This window comes from Leucoraja erinacea, chromosome 1 (assembly GCF_028641065.1).
Source record: "Leucoraja erinacea ecotype New England chromosome 1, Leri_hhj_1, whole genome shotgun sequence".
NCBI classification, from domain to species: domain Eukaryota; kingdom Metazoa; phylum Chordata; class Chondrichthyes; order Rajiformes; family Rajidae; genus Leucoraja; species Leucoraja erinaceus.
The window spans coordinates 137,271,335-137,291,303 of NC_073377.1; the positions used below are offsets into that span (position 1 = coordinate 137,271,335).

The window sequence follows — 19,969 nt, forward strand, 5'->3', positions numbered from 1 at the left end:
CTGCAGAGACCGTGCCCTGCATAACTCCCTGGTCAATTCGTCCCTTCCCACCCGAACCATCCCCTCTCCGGGCACTTTCCCTTGGAACCGCAAGAAATGCTACACTTGTCACTTTACCTCCCCCCTTGACTCCATTCAAGGACCCAAGCAGTCTTTCCAGGTGCGGCAGAGGTTCACCTTCACCTCCTCCAACCTCTTCTATTGCATCCGCTGCTCTAGATGTTAGTTCCTCTACATCGGTGAGATGAAGCGTAGGCTTGGCGATCGCTTCGCTGAACACCTCTGCTCGGTTCGCAATAACCAACCTGATCTCCCAGTGGCTCAGCACTTCAACTCCCCCTCCCATTCCAAATGTGACCTTTCTGTCCTGGGCTTCCTCCATGGCCAGAGTGAGAACCACCATAAATTGGAGGAGCAGCACCTCATATTTCGCTTGGGCAGTTTACACAAGTCAATGAATATTGACCTCTAATTTCAGGTAGTCATTACTTTCTCCTCCCCTTCTCAGCTCTCCCTCAGCCCTCTGGCTCCACCTCTTCCTTTCTTCCTCTCCTCCCCCCCCCCCCCCCCCCCCCCCCCCCCCCCCCCGACCCTCACATAGTCAATGGTCAGTCAATAGTCAGATTTTTTTCATCACATACACAATGAAGTGCAGTGAAATGAACTTGCCAGCAGCGGAACAATAAAAAAGAACAAACAATACACAATAAAAAATTTAACACAAACATCCACCACAGCATTCATCACTGTGGTGGAAGGCACAACGTTTACTCAGTCCTCATTTTCCCCCGTGGTCGGGACCACAACTGCGGGCGGTCAGATGTGCAGACAAGGTAAGTCCTGAATATGTGCTTCCCTACCGGTGATCGCGGATTCAAGATGGTGTATGCATCAGGCCGGCGGTCGAAGATCTAATGTCCCTGCTACGCCGCAGTTAGAAGCACCGCAGACCGCGGCTTCAAAAGATGTTGTAGGCCGCGGGCCGGTGGTCAGAGCTCTTCTCTAGGGATCCCCAGCGAGGGATCCTGCTCCGGATGGTTAAGTCCCTGCCATGCCCGCGGTTAGAAGTAAGCCAGCGGTTGGAGCTCTTCTCCAGGGTCCCCAAGGGGGGATCCCGGGCTCCGGATGCCGCGCCAGCTGGAAGCTCCGCTGCTGAAGCCCCGGGTCCATCTTTGGGAAAGGCCGCACCAATCCTTTGTGTTAGGCCGCGAGGGAGGCGACATGGAAAAAGTCGCCTCTCCATGGAGGAGGCGACCGAAGCGGTTTCACCCTTACCCCCCTACAATGCCCCCACACACGATATACAGAGAAACATTAAAAACACACATTGGGACATACTAAAAAAACAAAAAAAGTAGAAAATGACTAACACGCTGCTGGGAGGGCAGCCGGCTCGCAGTGCCCCCACCGACCACATTAGTCTGAAGAAGGGTTTCGACCCGAAACCTTGCCTATTTCCTTTGCTCCATAGATGCTGCCTCACCCGCTGAGTTTCTCCAGCATTTGTGTCTACCTTTGATTTTCCAGCATCTGCAATTCCTTCTTAAACAATGTGCTATTTGCTAGTTCATTTCTGTAGCAGCTGATCTATATCCCTTTGACAGCCTTCCTCACAGACCGTGACTCCACCAATTTTGGTGTGATCTGCAAACTTACAATAGACGATAGGTGCAGGAGTAGGCCATTCGGCCTTTCGAGCCAGCACTGCCATTCACTGTGACCATGGCTCAATAGGCCTGACTTTGGGGTGAACTTGGTGGGGACTGGACATTGTGCCTTCCCCCACAGTGGTATCCACTGTGGGGGGATGATTTATTTTTGTCTGTAATGTAATCCTGTTAGTCTTTGTCCAAGATGGCTGCCGTGAAGGGAGAGTGGACGGTGGCGCGCTTTGGCTGCCGCTGCTCTCTCTCTTCACATTGTGTTTTTGATTTTCTGTTTTTGGACTGAATTCTGTTTTTAGTTTGTGTCTCTGTGATGTCTTTATTATTTATTTTACTGATTATATGTTTATATTCCTGTTAATCTATGTAAGGTGTCCTTGAGATGTCTGAAAGGCGCCCAACAAATAAAATTTATTATTATTATTATTGCCCCGTTCCAGCCTTCTCCCCATATCCCTTGACTCCGCTATCATTAAGATCTCCATCTAACTCTCTCTTGAAAGCATCCAGAGAATTGGCCTCCACTGCCTTCTGAGGCAGAGAATTCCACAGATTCACAACTCTCTGGGTGAAAAAGTATTTCCTCATCTCCGTTCTAAATGGCCTACCCCTTATTCTTAAACTGTGGCCCCTGGTTCTGGATTCCCTCAACATCGGAACATGGTTCCTGCTTCTAGCGTGTCCAAACCCTTAATAATATTAATCAACCCATCTGCATATAAGTCCAAGTCAAAATATATGTATGACCAATCTGGGAAAATATGTTGGAATTGCATTTGCTGATTCTATCCAGCATAAACCCTCTTACAATATGTTAATTGTGTTATGTATTTCTTAGCTTGAGTTAATGAAAAGCCATGCGGGTTCTTTTTAGCTTACTGTCTACACCTTTCCACTCCATCTTCCCTGATGGATAAATAATTAAGAGTATTAAGTTGGGTAATATGGTAACAATTACTCGAGTTATTTCAATTACTTCAAATTTTTTAGACAGTGTATACATTGCATGATGCTCAATATCTGGTTATAGTGTTAGGTGGGTAAGACTGGTCAGAGAACTGGGAAGGGGAAGGGATGGAGAGAGAGGGAAAGCAAGTGTTACTTGGTTAGAGAAGTCAATGTTCATACCGCTGGGGTGTAAGATGCCCAAGCGAAATATCATAATCATACTTTATTAGCCAAGTATGTTTTGCAACATACGTGGAATTTGATTTGCAATACAGTCATACCAATAAAAAGCAACAGAATACACAAAATACATTTTAACATGAATATCCACCACAGTGACTCCTCCGTATCCCTCACTGTGATGGAAGGCGAACAAAAAGTTATGAGCTGCTGTTCCTCCAATTTGCCTCTCTCTGACAATGGAGGAGGCCCAGGACAGAAAGATCAGTGTGGGAATGGGAGGAGGAGTTAAAGTGTTCAGCAAGAGGGAGATCAGGAAGGTTCAGGCGGAATTAGCGGAGGTGTTCAGCGAAACGATCGCCGGAGTCCACACCTGGAACAACGGATACAGTAGATGAAGTACATACCAGTATATTAAATGAGGTACATGAGGAGCCAAAGCTTTAAACTTGGCCTCAATACAGCCTCTTCCTCATGCTCCTCACAACAGGCCGCTTTGCTGCACCTTGCCATTTTCTTTATTAGCTGCTCAATTAGCCAATTGATTGGCCATTTTTTCAACAAATGGTACAGCTGTCTGCCCACTCTCCCAACATGTCTAAAGGGCCTGTCCCACTTGGGCAACATTTTAGGTGACAGCAGTAATGCGCGGTGTCTCCCTGCCGCTTCAGGATTTTGGAATGTTCAAAATCCTCGCGCGACATCTGCATGTCTCATCATGTCATGTGCCCTATCGCACGATGACGTATGGGTGATGCATGGTGACGCACGGTCATTGCCTATGCTCATTTATTTTGCGTCACCGTACATCATCACGCGTCACCCGTGCGTCGCGGGGCGTCCCCTTTTATAGGGAAGCTGGTTAATCAAATGACGTCACTCGCCCCAGATGTCGCAACCTGTCGTATCTTGCCGTATCGTGTCGCGGGTGGACGTACATTGACGCCGCTTGATGGCTGTGACGTTACAGGCGCTGTCCTATGCTGCCGTATGCTGTTGCATGCTGTCCTCTGGTGACGCGCACCCTGTCCCATGGTGACACATGGCGACGCGGAGTGACATACGCAGCTGAGTCGCATCCTGTCGTACTACTTGACAGTTTTCAAGCGATATCGGGCGTCAGTCACTGATAAAATCGCAAAGTGGGACAGGCCCTTAAGTCCTTCTGTGGAGTCCCTGCTTTCTCTACACTACCTGCCCTTCCATCTATTTTCGTATCATCTGCAAACTTTGCCACAAAGCCTTCAATCCCCTCATCCAAATCATTAATATACAACATGAAAAGTAGCGGCCCCAGCACCGACCCATGCGGAACTCCAATTACCTTGTGCGTGCTCATCTTGGACCTTTGTCCAACCAACTGTCTATCAAAACTCCCCCTCATCTGTGTTCACCTATGATCTGCCTTACTTTGTCCTGCCTCTCCACTCTTCTAGCTTTCTTTAACCCTACCCCTGCAATCAGGCTGAAGAAAGGTCCTGACCTGAAATATTACCTATCCATGTTTGCCATGTATGCTGCCTGACCTGCTGTTACTCCAGCATTAGGAATCTTTTCTCTTGCCTAACACAAGTCCTATAAAGCTGCATCGTGACTTTAACTCTTATACTCAATGCCCGGACCTTTGAAGCATACCATATGTCTTCTTTACCACCCTACTTGTGTTGCCACCTTCAGGGAGTTGTAGACTTGGACCCCAATATTCCAAGGTGGTGGGCATATGGAACAAGCTGCCAGAGGAGGTTGTTGAGGCAGGTACTATAAGACCATTTAAAAGGTTCATGGACAGGAAAGGTTTAGAGGAATATAGGCCAATCGCCGGCAGATGGGACTAGTATAGACGGGGCATCTTGATAGGCTGGGCAAGTTGGGCCGAAGGATTAGCTTCCATGATGATTTGACATCACTGTAAATCAATGCTGTTTAGGGTCATGCCGTTAATTGTATATTTTCCCCTTAGATTTGACCTCTCAAAGTGTAACACCTCACACTTGCTCGAATTAAACTCCACCTGCCATTTCTCTGCCCATTTCTGTAGCTGATCGATTTCTTTTGGGGTGGCCCAGTGGCACAGTGGAACAGTTGCTGCCTTACAGTGCCAGAGACCTGGGTTCAATGCTGACCACGGGTGCTGTCTGTAAGGAACTTGTACGTTCTCCCTGTGACCGCGTGGCATTTCTCCAGCTGCTCGGGTTACTTCCCAACTCCAAAGATGTGCAGGTCTGTAGGTTAATTGGCTTCTGTAAATTGTCCACAGTATGTAGGATAGAAATAGTGTACGGGTGATTGTTGGTCAGCGTGAACTTGATGGGCCAAAGGACCGATCTCCACGCTGTATTTCTAAACTATATACTTTGACAGCCTTTATCACAGTCCGTAACTCAGGCATTCTTGGTATTACGTAGTAATCAACACGTCCACGTTTAGTTCCAAATCATGTTTTTTCTATCTTTTTTCTAACTCCAGTCCTTTGCCAGCTATTGCAGCTCAATTCGAATTGAATGTGTTCGGAATATCAGAACCATTGTCCAACAGCAAGATGATTAAAAGCATCTCCACTAAAAAAAAAAGGAATTAATTGAGAAATAGAGTTTAACATAACATAAAATCACCATTCAGATAGTTTAGGAAGCATCCCCTCCATAATGTGGGGGTCCTTTGCACCACTTACTATACTAACTGTGTTCATCACCTGCATGTTAGTGTTCATTACCTGCTGTTCAAAGGCATCCAGATCCTTTACAGCATCACCATTTTCCAATTTTCAACTATTATAATATATAGGCAGTATCAATATCAAAAGTAACATCAGCTGATAGTGGAAATTAATTTTCACTGCATTGCAGAAATAGAAAAATTACAGAAATCATGCATTCAGGAATCATTTCATTGGCCACAATACATGTCATGAATTTACCGGCCATTTATTCATGTGCATAACTATATCCATTGATTTTCATTTCATAAAGCTGTAGAGCAAGATGCAAGTGAGGTATAGAAATTCCTTCCTTCAATTCCCATGGAACACGGCATATATTAGTGGTTTACCATGTCGCAAGAATTGATCAGATTGGTTGGGGCATTGTGCATAAGAGTCAGGAAGTTAAGTTGCATCTTTATAGGACTTTAGTTGGGCCATATTTGGAATATTGAATGCAGTTCTGGTGTGGAAGCTTTGGACAGGGTGGAGTGTAGGTTGACTAGATTGTTGTGGGGTAACTCAGTAGGTCAGACAGCATCTCTGGAGAACAGAAGATTTATCGATGTTTCGTGTTGGAATGCTTCTTCCGATCCCAAGCCAAAACATCACCTGACTATGATCTCCAGAGATGTCTGACCCACCGAGTCACTCCAGCACATTGTGTCTTTTTTTTTGTAAACCAGCAGGTGCAGTTTGTTGTGTTAAAGTATATTTCACTAGAAGATTACCTCAATTAGGAGGTATTAGTTATCGGGAGAGGTTGGACAGACTTGGATTGCTTTTTCTGGAGTGCCGTAAGCTGCAGGCAGACCTGATAGCAATAGATAAACTTGTGTAGGTGCATTGATAAGGTAGACTGAGCCTTTTATTCCAGGATGGAAAAATCAAAATTAGATGCAATTGCTTTAAGGTGAGAGGGGCAAAGTTGAAAGTTGATATGCAGGACAACATTTTTATTACACACGCGGTGGTAAGTGCCTGGTATGTGCTGCCGAGGGTGGTGGTAGAGACAGATATGATGATAGCTATTATGAGATTTTTGGACAGGCATATGCAGGGATAAGAATTATGTGCAGGCCAATTAGAGTTGGTCTTGGCATCATGTTTGGCACAAATATTGCAGGCTGAAGGGCCTGTTCCTGTACTGTACTGTTCTATATTTTATGTTCTCTTAATGTTGATTGCTTTAGTTTATGTGGTAATAAAGTCCATTACATCCTGGTGTTCTTCCTGTGACCATAGAAAAACTTCCTTTCCCTCAAGGTGATATAAGAATATAACATTAGAATAGGCCATTAAGCTTACTATTCCATAAGGCTGTAGCTAATGATTGAACATATCAGTTTACTGCTTAAAGTGTTCTTGTAGGACAAATCTCTGATTTAATTTGAATCAAGATGAATCATAGGATTTGGGAAAATTCCTGATGTAGTATTAAGTGCAACTTATTTCAATTTTTTTTCAATGTTTCAAAATTTCAAACTTGTTTTTTAAAATTACTGTGTGTGCAAGTGTGGGAGATATGGGAATACAAAGAGGCAAAATAACCGTTTGATATGAGCCATTTGAAAAAAATGTATAAAAATTATTCTATATAGGTATCATTTACTGCAGTTGGCAGCAGCGGTAGAGTTGCTGCTTTCCAGCACCAGAGACCCTGGTATAATCCTGACCAGGGTGCTGTGTGTGCAGACTTTGACCACTCTCCCAGTGGCCGCGTGGGTTTTCTCCTGTTTCAAAGTGTTCAAAGGGTATTTTATTGTCACGTGTACCAAGTAAGGTACAGTGTAACTCGATTTACCTTCCATATTCCAAAGACTTGCAGGTTGATTGATTCTGTAAACTGTCCCTAGTGTGTAGGATAGAACTAGTATATGGGTGATCATTGGTCAGCGCCGACACGGTGTGCCGAAGAGCCCGTTTCCACGCTGTATCGCTAAACTAAACTAAAGTTGTACATTGAAGTTGAATTTTTGTGGTATTAAAAATGAATTATGTAAAACTAGTTTGTGTACCTGATTATAATCAAATGAATGCTTATATTTGTCATTAACCGTTTATTGACTGTAATAAACGATAAAAAAACATTTTCACAGGTTGGGAAGGTCCACCGCCACCTCGTGGGTGTGAAGTCTTCGTAGGAAAGATTCCTCGAGACATGTACGAGGATGAATTGGTGCCTGTGTTCCAGAGAGCAGGGAAAATTTATGAATTTAGACTGATGATGGAATTTAGCGGTGAGAATCGCGGTTATGCATTTGTTATGTATACGACAAGAGAAGAAGCCCAGAATGCAATCAAAATGCTTAACAATTTTGAAATTCGACCTGGAAAATTTATTGGTGTCTGTGTTAGCTTAGACAACTGCAGATTGTTCATTGGGGCAATTCCAAAAGAGAAAAAAAAGGAAGAAATACTGGAAGAAATGAAGAAAGTTACTGAAGGTGTTGTCGATGTCATTGTCTACCCCAGTGCCACTGACAAGACAAAGAACCGAGGATTTGCTTTTGTAGAATATGAATCTCACAGAGCTGCTGCAATGGCCAGAAGAAAGCTTATTCCAGGTACTGGAAAATATTTTAGGAGTAATTTAATAGTTGAAATCTTCATTATTGAATCAATATCTTTGCCAACTGTAAGTTTAATATTTAAGTAGTTTAGGGAAGGAACAAAGTTGTCCTGAAATTCTAAAAATAGGGATGGGTTATCTTGAAGACTAGTATTTGGTTCTCGATATTAGTTTAATAAATGTGGGCATAATCCAATTGGAACGGTTAAGGGAAAATATGAGTGCTCGTCAACGTTTAGATTTGCTATGGCCTTATGTTCAATTAATAAAAAATAGTACAGCATAGGAACAGGCCATCAGCTTCTGATGTCAATGGTGCCAAAAGAACATCATGCCAACTTTGACTACTCACATCTGGCTTGGATTACAGTAATATCTCAATTAGTGCTCTAAATACAATCCTAGAAGTAAGTAAGTAAGTAAGTTTATTGGCCAAGTATTCACATACAAGGAATTTGCCTTGGTGCTCCGCCCACATGTAACAACATGACATACAGTGACAGTTACGAATGACTCAGAAAACACTGAACATTAATAATAATAAAACATTAATGATAAAGCACCATTGATCAAGCATGTGAACCAACAAAATACCAGATCAAAGGGAGGCTACAGATTTATGGCTGAGAAAATGGAGTGCGAGACACGTTAGCGGTCGGCAACCTACGGCCCCCGGGCCGAATACGGCCCGTAACCCAAAATCATCCGGCCTGCAGGCGGATTTTTTCCCCCCATAATCATTCGGCCCGCCGATCGCCTCCCCGGGCACGGCCGATCGCCTCCCCGAGCACGGCCGATAGTCTCCCCGAGCACGGCCGATCGCTTCCTCGAGCACCTCCTTCCGAGCACCTCCCCGAGGGCGGCCGAGCACCTCCTCGAACACTTCCCCGAGCACCTCCCCGAGCGCGGCCGAGCTCTGGCTGTACCGGATCCTGTGCAAAGCTGCCGGCACGGCCGCGCATCCTCTGTGAACACGTTTAAGAATTGAAGGTAGATATCGAAGGTAGATAAAAATGCTGGAGAAACTCAGCGGGTGAGATAGACAAGGATTGCATGAAGCTGCCTCACCCGCTGAGTTTTTCCAGCATTTTTGTCTACCTTCTGTGAACACGTGATTTGATGCCTGCCATTGGGGGCGGGATCATGTATACACATGATAGATGTGGCCCGCCATCCGCTCACAGACATGCGTCCCGGCCCCTATGCAGAACAAGGTTGCCGACCCCTGCCCTGGTCATTATAATATGGAGATACGTTCCCGTTATTTTTAAACTCTTTTATTGCGAACTCTTGCTTTCTCACTTGTAGGTCTATAGCTTTTCCACAAATGTTTACTCCCTATGTTTACCCGTTTTATTTCCATTCGCGGCTCCAGTACTTTTGACCGGAGCTGTGATTCCCTGATGGGAGCTTTGATTCCCTCACTTAGATTTGTTGCGTTAGATTTCCTTGTGCAGAATTGTTGTGTTGTCATATTGCAAATCTCCATAAGCGGCCACATTCTGTGGTTTCTATTGTTTTTTGAAAAAAAGCAACTCCAAATGAAAGAGCAAAGCAGCTGTGATACTAAGTGGGGTATACCTGTGTACAAGGGGTCTATAATCCCTCCGTCCTCTGTCTGTTATATACAGTGCATTCAGAAAATATTCAGACCCCTTCACTTTTTCCACATTTTGTTACGTTACAGCCTTATTCTAAAATGGATTAAATTCTTTTTTTTTTATCATCAATCTACACACAATACCCCATAATAAAAAAAACGAAAACAGGTGTTTAGAAATTTTTGCAAAGTAATTAAAAATAAATATCTGAAATATCACATTTACATAAGTATTCAGACCCTTTACTCAGTACTTTGTTGAGGCACCTTTGATAGCAATTACAGCCTCAGGTCTTCTTGGGTATGACACTACAAGCTTGGCACACCTGTATTTGGGTAATTTCTCCCATTCTTCTCTGCAGATCCTCTCAAGCTCTGTCAGATTGGATGGGGAGCATCGATGCACAGCTATTTTCAGGTCCCTCCAGAGATGTTCGATCGGGTTCAAGTCCGGGCTCTGGCTGGGCCACTCAAGAACATTCACAGACTTGTCACGAAGCCACTCCTGCGTTGTCTTGGCTGTGTGCTTAGGGTCATTGTCCTGTTGGAAGGTGAACCTCTGCCCCAGTCTGAGGTCCTGAATGCTCTGGAGCAGGTTTTCATCAAGGATCTCTCTGTACTTTGCTCCGTTCATTTTTCTCTCGATCCTGACTAGTCTCCCAGTTCCTGCCACTGAAATACATTCCCACAGCATGATGCTGCCATCACCATGCTTCATCGTAGGTATGGCATTGGCCATATGACGAGTGGTGCCTGGTTTCCTCCAGATGTGATGCTTGGCATTCAGGCCAAAGAGTTCAATCTTGGTTTCATCAGACCAGAGAATCTTGCTTCTCATGGTCTGAGAATCCTTTAGGTGCCTTTTTGCAAACTCCAACGGGCTGTCATGTGCCTTTCACTGAGGAGTGGCTTCCGTCTGGCCACTACCATAAAGGTCTGATTGGTGGAGTGCTGCAGATATAGTTGTCCTTCTGGAAGGTTCTCCCTTCTCCACAGAGGAACTCTGGAGCTCTGTCAGAGTGACCATCAGGTTCTTGGTCACCTCCCTGACCAAGGCTCCTCTCCCCGATTGCTCAGTTTGGCCGAGCGGCCAGCTCTATGAAGGTGGTTCCAAAGTTCTTCCATTTAAGAATGACGGAGGCCACTGTGCTCTTCGGGACCTGCAATGCTGCAGGAATTGTTTTATTCCCTTCCCCAGAACTGCGTCTCGACACAATCCTGTCTCGGAGGTCTACGGGCAATTCCTTCATTTTCATGGCTTGGTTTTCGCTCTGACATGCACTGTCAACTGTGGAACCTTATATAGACAGGTATGTGTCTTTCTAAATCATGTACAATCAATTTAATTTACTACTGGTGGACTCCAATTAAGTTGTAGAAACATCTTGAGGATAATCAGTGGAAACAGGATGAACCTAAGCTCAATTTTTAGTGTCATAGGAAAGGGTCTGAATACTTATGTAAATCGGATATTTCCATTATTTATTTTTATTGAATTTGCAAAAATTTCTAAACACCTGTTTTCGCGTTTTTATTATGGGATATTGCGTGTAGATTGATTATTAAAAAAATAATTAATCTATTTTAGCATAAGGCTGTAACATAACAAAATGTGGAAAAAGTGAAGGGGTCTGAATACTTTCTGAATGCAGTGTACTTCTCAGTCACTTCTCAGCCTCTGACACATAAGAGAAAACAATCTAACTTTGTCCAACCTTTTTTAATCGATGATACTTTCTACTTCAGGCAACATACTGGTGAATTTCTTCACACTGTCTCCACATCCTTCCTATAATTTGGCATCCAGAATTGCACACAATACTCCAACTGTGGCCTAACCAAAGTTTTGTACACAGCTGCAACATCACATCCAAATTTAAATACTCACTCTGACCAATGAAGGCTAGTATGTTACGTGCCTTTGTTATTACCTTATCCGCTTGTATTGCTACTTTCATTGAGCTATGGACTTTCCTCCCAAGATCCATCCATACATCAATGCATCTCAAGGTCCTGTCATTTATTTTACATTTTCCTTGTATATTTTACACCCCAAAGTGCAACACTTCACACTTGTCCAGATTAAACTCTATGTGCGATTTCTCTGCTCTCATTCAGCTGGACAAGTGTGTCCAGCTTCAGCTCCTGAAGGACCGTGTTGGGGCACTGGAGAAGCAGCTGGATGAACTCAGGGCCATTCGGGAAAACGAGAGTTTCCTGGACAGGACCTACATTGAGGTTGTCACGCCGAGGATAGGGGAAGAATGAAGGCGTGTGACTGAGAGAAAGGGTGGTAACCGTGGAGTGCAGGAGACCCAGGTGGCTGTGCCTAATGAAAACAGGTACTCCCTCTTAGGAACTGTCGGGGGAGACGATGCTTCCAGTCCGAGCGGCGGACACGTCGGTGGCTCCAATCCTAGAGATGGGACTCGACCGGCATCGGGCAGAGACATAGTGGTGGGTGACTCCATGTTCCGAGGAGCAGACAGGAGATTCTGTGGCGGCAGACGAGATGCGAGGATGGTCTGTTGCCTCCCCGGTGCCAGGGTTCAGGATGTCACAAGCAAATTTCAGAATATCTTCGAGAGAAAGAAGGTGAACAGCCGGCAGTAGTTGTGCACGTAGGCACAAACAACATTGGAAAGAAGAGGAAGGAGGTTCTCCAACGTGAGTTCAGAGAGTTAGGAAGAAAATTGAAAATCAGGACTTCTAGGGTGGTTATCTCTTGATTGCTTCCAGTACCTGCCACAGAGGGCAGTGGAGGCCAAATCAGTGGATGGATTTAAGAGAGAGTTAGATATAGCTCTAGGGGCTAGTGGAATCAAGGGTTATTGATTGGGGACGATCAGCCATGATAACCATATAACCATATAACCATATAACAATTACAGCACGGAAACAGGCCATCTCGGCCCTACAAGTCCGTGCCGAACAAATTTGTTTTCCCCTTAGTCCCACCTGCCTGCACTCATACCATAACCCTCCATTCCCTTCTCATCCATATGCCTATCCAATTTATTTTTAAATGATACCAATGAACCTGCCTCCACCACTTCCACTGGAAGCTCATTCCACACCGCTACCACTCTCTGAGTAAAGAAGTTCCCCCTCATATTACCCCTAAACGTCTGTCCCTTAATTCTGAAGTCATGTCCTCTTGTTTGAATCTTCCCTATTCTCAAAGGGAAAAGCTTGTCCACATCAACTCTGTCTATCCCTCTCATCATTTTAAAGACCTCTATCAGGTCCCCCCTTAACCTTCTGCGCTCCAGAGAATAAAGACCTAACTTATTCAGCCTATCTCTTTGTGTTGTATATGATCACAATGAATGGCGGTGCTGGCTCGAAGGGCCGAATGGCCTCCATCTGTACCTAATTTCTACGTTTCTACCTCATGCTAGTGAGGACAGGGACAGGGCGATAGGGGATCTGAATGTGTGGCTGAGGGGCTGGTGCAGGGAGCAAGGATTTAGATTTATAGACCACTGGGATGTCGTCTGGGGTAGGGGTGACCTGCACAAAAGGGACAGGTTACACATTAACTGGAGGGGGACCTACATTCTGGCAGGCAGGTTTGCTAGGGCTATACGAGTGGGTTCAAACTAAATAGTGGAGGGGGGAGGGATTGACAAATTAGGAGTATAAAGATGGAGTTGAAGGGGAAGTGAGTACAGGAAAAATTACAAAAGATTCTTGAATTAATGGGAAGGAAAGTTCGAGAGGGGATAAAAGAGTAAGGTCAGGGCCAATTACGAGCGGTGCGAGGGGGGACGTGAATACGGAGGTCAAAGTGTTGTATATGAACGCGCGACGTATAAGAAATAAAGTGGACGAGCTTGAGGCTCAGTTAGAAATTGGCAAGTATGATGTGGGAATTACAGAGACATAGCTGCAAGAGGGCCAGGGCTGGGAACTGAATATCCAAGGGTATACTTTCTGTGGAAAAGACAGACAGGTGGGCAGAGGGGCTGGGGTAGCTTTGTTGGTGAGGAGTGAAATTCAGTCCCTTGCAAGGGGTGACATTGAAACAGGAGATGTGGAGTCAGTATGGATAGAACTAAGGAATAGTAAGGGTAAAATTACACTAATAGGACTTACCTACAGGCCCCCAAACAGTAGCCTGGACATAGGGTGCAAGTTGTTATGGGAGATTTCAACATGCAGGTAGACTCGGAAAATCAGGTTGGTACTGGACCCCAAGAAAGGGACTTTGTAGAGTGCCTTCGTGATGGATTTTTAGAGCAGCTTGTATTGAAGCCTACCAGGGAGAAGGCAATTTTGGATTTAGTGTTATGTAATTAACCGGATTTGATAAAGGAACTTGAGGTTAATGAGCCATTAAGAGGTAGTAACCATAATATGGTCAGGTTTCATCAGAGTTAGATAGAGCTCTAGGGGCTAGAGGAATCAAGGGATATGGAGAGAAGGCAGACACGGGTTATTGATTGGGAACAATCAGCCATGATCGGCGGTGCTGGCTCGAAGGGCTGAATGGCCTCCTCCTGCACCTATTTTCTATGTTTCTATGTACATTCTCCTCCAAATCATTGATATAAACCACAAACAGCGATGGGGATAACAGTGATCCCTGAACCACACCAGTAGTCACAGACCTCCAATCTGAAAAATAACCTTCCACCATCACCCACTGCTTCCTTCTATAAATCCAATTTTCTATCTAGTCGACTAACTCCCCCCTGGATCCCATGCGATCTAACCCTCCAGAGCAACCTACCATTGCTGGTCCATCTACACAACGTCTACGGATTTGCCCGTGTCAATATTTTTGGTTACTTTTTCAAAAAAAGTCAGATTCATAAGACACAATCTCCCCCGAACAAAAAGCTATGCTGACTAGCACTAATCAGCCCCTGTCTATCGAATTCATATATATCTTATTCCTCAGAATAATTTCCAGTAACTTGTCTCCTGCAGATGTTAAGCTCACTGGCCTATAGTTCCCAGGGTTTTTATTGGTGCCCTCCTTTAATAGAGGCACAACATAGGCCACCCTTCAGTTTTTAGCATCTCACTGTCTAATGAAGATTCATATATCTCAGCCAGAGCACCTATAATCTCTTCTCTAGCTTTTCACGGTATCCTTGGTTATATGTGATCAGGCCCAGGAGATTTATTTCCCATCAGATGCCTCAGGACATTCAGCATTTCCTCGACTGTAGTATGGACCGTCCTCAAGACCTTCCATTAATAGTTCAAGTGAGTTTATTGTCATGTGTCCCTGTATAGGACAATGAAATTCTTGCTTTGCTTCAGCACACAGAAAATAGTAGGCATTTACTACAAAACAGATAAGTGTGTCCATATACCATGACATAAATATATACACACATGAATAAATAAACTGATAAAGTGCAAATACAGGTGCACAACCTTTTATCCGAAAGCCTTGAGGCCAGACACTTTTCGTAATTCAGAATTTTTCGGCTTTCGGAATGGAAGATTTTTAGCGTAGATTTTAACGGCTGGCTCAGTAGTAGAGTGCTCGGCTCATATCCGCAAGATCGCGAGTTTGCGCCTAGATCCCGGCAGTTACTCGATCGCGAGTTTGAGTCCTCAATGTAGTTTTTTCTTGCAGAATAGGAGAGAATAGGGAGGGTTAGGCTGGGATCATTCACTGCGAGATGATCTTAGTGCAGGAGACAAGTGTAGGAGAGGTGTACTGACTGTGTGGGCAGAACTTTGGAAATGATTGCCCACCATTCTCAAAAGCCACTGTGTCTCCCTGTCCCTCCAACTCCAGAGGAATCCGCTCCCCGATGGGCCGCTACGGCGACAAGTGGCAGTTCGCCCACAGCCCGAGCTGCGCCATCCAAGAACAAGACGTACCTCAAGTCAAGTCAAGTCAAGTTTATTTGTCACATACACATACGAGATGTGCAGTGAAATGAAAGTGGCAATGCTCGCGGAACAACAAAACAACCAAACAAATTATAAACACAATCATAACACACATATTATTTTACATAATAAATAATAGAAGGAAAAACGTTCTGTACAGTTAGTCCCTGGTGAGAAAGGCGTTTACAGTCCGAATTGCCTCTGGGAAGAAACTCCTTCTCAACCTCTCCGTTCTCACTGCGTGGCAACGGAGGCGTTTGCCTGACCGTAGCGGCTGGAACAGTCCGTTGCAGGGGTGGAAGAGGTCTCTCATGATTTTGTTTGCTCTGGAGTTGCACCTCCTGTTGTATAGTTCCTGCAGGGGGGTGAGTGAAGTTCCCATAGTGCGTTCGGCCGAACGCACTACTCTCTGCAGAGCCTTCTTGTCCTTGGCAGAGCAATTCCCGAACCAGATGGTAATGTTCCCGGACAAGATGCTTTCCACCGCCGCTGCGTAGAAGCACTGGAGGATCCTCGGAGACACTCTGAATTTCCTCAATTGCCTGAGGTGGTAAAGGCGCTGCCTTGTCTTACTCACCAGTGCTGAGGCGTGTGATGACCATGTCATATCCTCAGAGATGTGGACTCCCAGATATTTAAAACAGTTCACCCTATCCACAGGATCCCCATTTATACTCAATGGAGTGTACGTCCTCGGATGATGTGCCCTCCTAAAGTCCATGATCAGCTCCTTCGTTTTTTTGATGTTCAAGAGGAGGCTGTTCTCCTGGCACCAGAGTGCTAGATCAGCCACCTCCTCCCGGTAGGCCCTCTCATCATTGTCTGAGATCAGGCCCACCACCACAGTGTCATCAGCAAACTTCATTATTGAATTGGAGCTGAACCTAGCCACACAGTCATGTGTGTACAGGGAGTACAATAGGGGGCTGAGGACGCAACCCTGGGGCGATCCTGTGCTCAGGGTGAGGGACTTCGATGTATTCCCTCCCATCTTGACTACCTGGGGCCTGGCGGTGAGAAAGTCCAGGACCCAGGCACACAGGGAGGTGTTGAGCCCCAATTCCAGTAGCTTCCCGGCCAGTCTGGTGGGGACTATCGTGTTGAAGGCTGAACTGTAGTCTATGAACAGCATCCTCACGTAGCCCCCCTTCTGGCTGTCCAGATGGGAGAGAGCGGTGTGCAAGACCTGGGAGACCGCATCGTCCGTGGACCTGTTCGGACGGTATGCAAACTGCAACGGGTCCAAGTTCCGAGGGAGGAAGGCGCAGATGTGATTCTTCACCAGCCTCTCAAAGCATTTCATGACTACCGAGGTAAGGGCCACCGGACGGTAGTCATTCAGGCAGGCTGGGGAGGCATTTTTTGGTACCGGTACAATGATGGATTTTTTGAAGCAGGCAGGGACCATGGACTTGTCCAGGGAGAGGTTGAATAATGTAGTGAGCACTGGAGCTAGCTGCGTAGCACAGGACTTGAGTACACCATCAGCTTCTGCGTGTTCCTCTGGGGTTGGAGCGGGGCTGGGCTGGAGTTGCTGATCTGGGATCTCCGTGCTTGCAGTGGGCCTGGGGGTCGGTGTCCCGATGAGGGGGCGCAGCTCGGGCTGTGGGCGAACTGCCAAGTCGCCGTAGCGGCCCATCGGGGAGCAGCTTCTGGTGGTCCTGACGTCTCTCAGCTCCTGTCCAGGGGGGTGGCCGGAGACGTCAGGACCAACAGGAATCCGCTCCCCGATGCGCCACTACAGTGACAAGTGGCAGTTCGCCCACAGCCCGAGCTGCGCCCCCCTCATCCGCAACCCGGGTTCCTCTGGAGTTGAAGCGGGGCTGGGCCAGAGTTGCTCCTGGCTGTGAGTCTCTGGGATCTCCGTGCTTGCAGTCGGTGTCCCGTTGGTCCTGACGTCTCCGGCCACCCCCCTGGACTGGAGCTGAGACTGGGAACTGTACCGCCCTTGCCCCCTCCCTCTGCAACTGCAAACAACCCCACAGTTCCCAGTCTCAGCTCCTGTACAGGGGGGTGGCCGGAGACGTCACAGCCCGAGCTGCGCCGCCTCATCCGCAATCCCAAGACCAAGACGTACCTTGCACACCATCAGCTTCGTGTTCCTCTGGAGTTGGAACGGGGCTGGGCTGCTGCTGGCTGTGGGTCTCTGGGATCTCCATGCTTGCAGTGGGCCTGGGGGTCGGTGTCCCGTTGGTCCTGACGTCTCCGGTGACTGGCACTGACCTGCTGGCATCGCCGACGTGAAGACAGTGCAAAGCCCCCACGCTGGTGCAATGGGCGGGGAGCTGGAGAGGGGAGGGAAGGGGTCACGCACATGGCCGGGAAGCATATGGGTGTAGGTGGGGTGAAACTGAAGGGTGCCTGCCCGCTGAGTTTAAAAAGTTCCGACGCAAGACTCACGATACACTGTGTAGGTGCCTAGAGTGCTGCTAGAAGCAAACACAATAGTAATGTTTAATAAGCATTTAAACAGACACATGATCAGGCAGGGAATAGAGGAATATGGACTTTGGGATTAAATGGTGCTCGCGATTAAATTGGCATCATGGTCAGCACCGACATCCTGGGCTGATCCTTCTGTCCCTATGCTGATCCTTCTGTTCGACCTCTTCTCTCAGCATATTTCAGATAACCACCGCCATCTGTGAAAAACATATTCCTCGGATCTCCTTTAAAGTTCTCTTCACCTACTTTAAGCCTGTACTGTCTAATTTTGGACTATCCTGTCCTAGGATTTAAAAAAAAAACTATATTCCTATCCATGCCGGTCATAATTTTACAAATCTCTGCATAGTCTTCCCTCAGCCACCTATGTGCCAGTTGAGCATAAACACAGACAATCCATCTGTCCTTATAGCTTCAGCCCTTCATTGCAGGTAAACGGTGAATCTCTTCTGTGTTCTCTCCATTGCTATACATTCTTCCTGTATTATGGGGACCAGAACTGTACTCCAAATACAGTCTAACCAATGTTTGTAATGCTACAACATGATGTCCCATCTCAATGCCTCAGTCAATGAAGGCAAACATACCAAATACCTTCTTCATTACTTTATTCACCTGTGTCACCATTTTCAACTCATCATGGACTTGTACCTGAAGGTCCCTCTGCACATCAATGCTTTTTACTCCTGCCAGAATTTGACTTCCAAAAGAGCATTACCACACATTTGTCCAAATTTAATTTCCATCCGTGACCACTCTGCTCAACTTGCCACTGTATTCCTCAACAACCTTTCTTCACTATCTACAAACTGCACTGATTTATGTTTTCTCAAACCTACTTATTTAGTGACCTCTGGTGCTGTCGGTGTGGAGTTTGCATGTTCTTCCTCTGACTGTGAGTTTCTTCCAGGTGCTCCGGTTCCCTCCACATTCCAAAGACATGCGGATTTGTAGGTTAAATAGCCACTGCAAATTGCCCCTAGTCTATAGGGAGTGGTTGAGAAAGTGGGATAACATAGAACTAGTATGAACAGGTGATTGAAGGTCGGCATGGATTAAGTGGGCCAAAGAGCCAGTTTCCATGCTGTAAACTAAACTATGCATGATACGATTTAATCTTGATTGTTTTTGTCTCTTGCTTAGAGTAAATTGGTAACATGGTATCATTGCTATAATTTGCCCGATTTCCTTTTGATTTGCACAAATGTTAGACATGAATAATGCACCATACAGTTGCACAGTGTAAAACTATGAGTATTTTAGCATTTAACAACGTAGAATTATGTCCATGTTGTAGGTATGTTGCAAAGCCTACCTGAAGCGTCGCTGAAAATCTGTCGCTGCGGGTGTGCGCGATTTTGGCGCCGTTTAGAGGGGGGCGGGTTTAAAACGCGATTTTTCCTAGGCTGTTCCAATCGAGGATGTTCAGCCTAGTTAATTATTAACGGAAAATCGCTGGAATATTCCGTCGCTTTAGCTATTATTAGTTTTAAAGGCTTTATATAATTGTTGTAGTAGTTTAAAAATTAACCTCTAAACCCGTGACCACCAGCAACCGGCAGGGTCTCATACAGCAGACAACAGAAGGTAGGCTGTTTATTTTTACATTAAAAAGGGCTTCTTAAGATCCTTTTATACAAAGTTTAAAGTTGCGAGTAGCTCATTTTGGGCCCATTATATCCCGCAGTATTTTTCTGGGCATTTGGGGCACAAATCTACCGCAATGTGAACGTTCTAAACCAGCGCGTTCACAGGATCCCACTAGAAAGCTGATTTAAATGGACTTTAATTTACAGCAATTGAACACTAAATTCCTTCCATTTGGCCTATAAATTAATGTAAATGAGACTTAAAAATCATGTTTTATTGTGAATTATTTGTGAATATTATTTGGACACTTAGGCTATTTAAAAATGTTAATCATTTATTAAGAAATAGATAGATGTTTAGATCTAGTAATTGAAGTTTGAAATTAGCTCCAATTGGGTAACTAACTAATTATA

The 19,969-nt window shown here is 45.5% G+C and overlaps 1 protein-coding gene across 2 annotated transcripts in view; it reads left to right on the plus strand.

The window, feature by feature from the left end:
• The window catches only part of rbm46 (RNA binding motif protein 46), an 87,010-nt gene that overhangs the window by 31,079 nt on the left and 35,962 nt on the right, over nt 1-19,969 (plus strand). For both annotated transcript variants that reach the window (XM_055644067.1, XM_055644076.1), the window contains exon 3: nt 7,590-8,057. In XM_055644067.1, the coding sequence (XP_055500042.1) occupies nt 7,590-8,057 (468 nt within the window). The remainder of the gene's footprint in view (nt 1-7,589; nt 8,058-19,969) is intronic.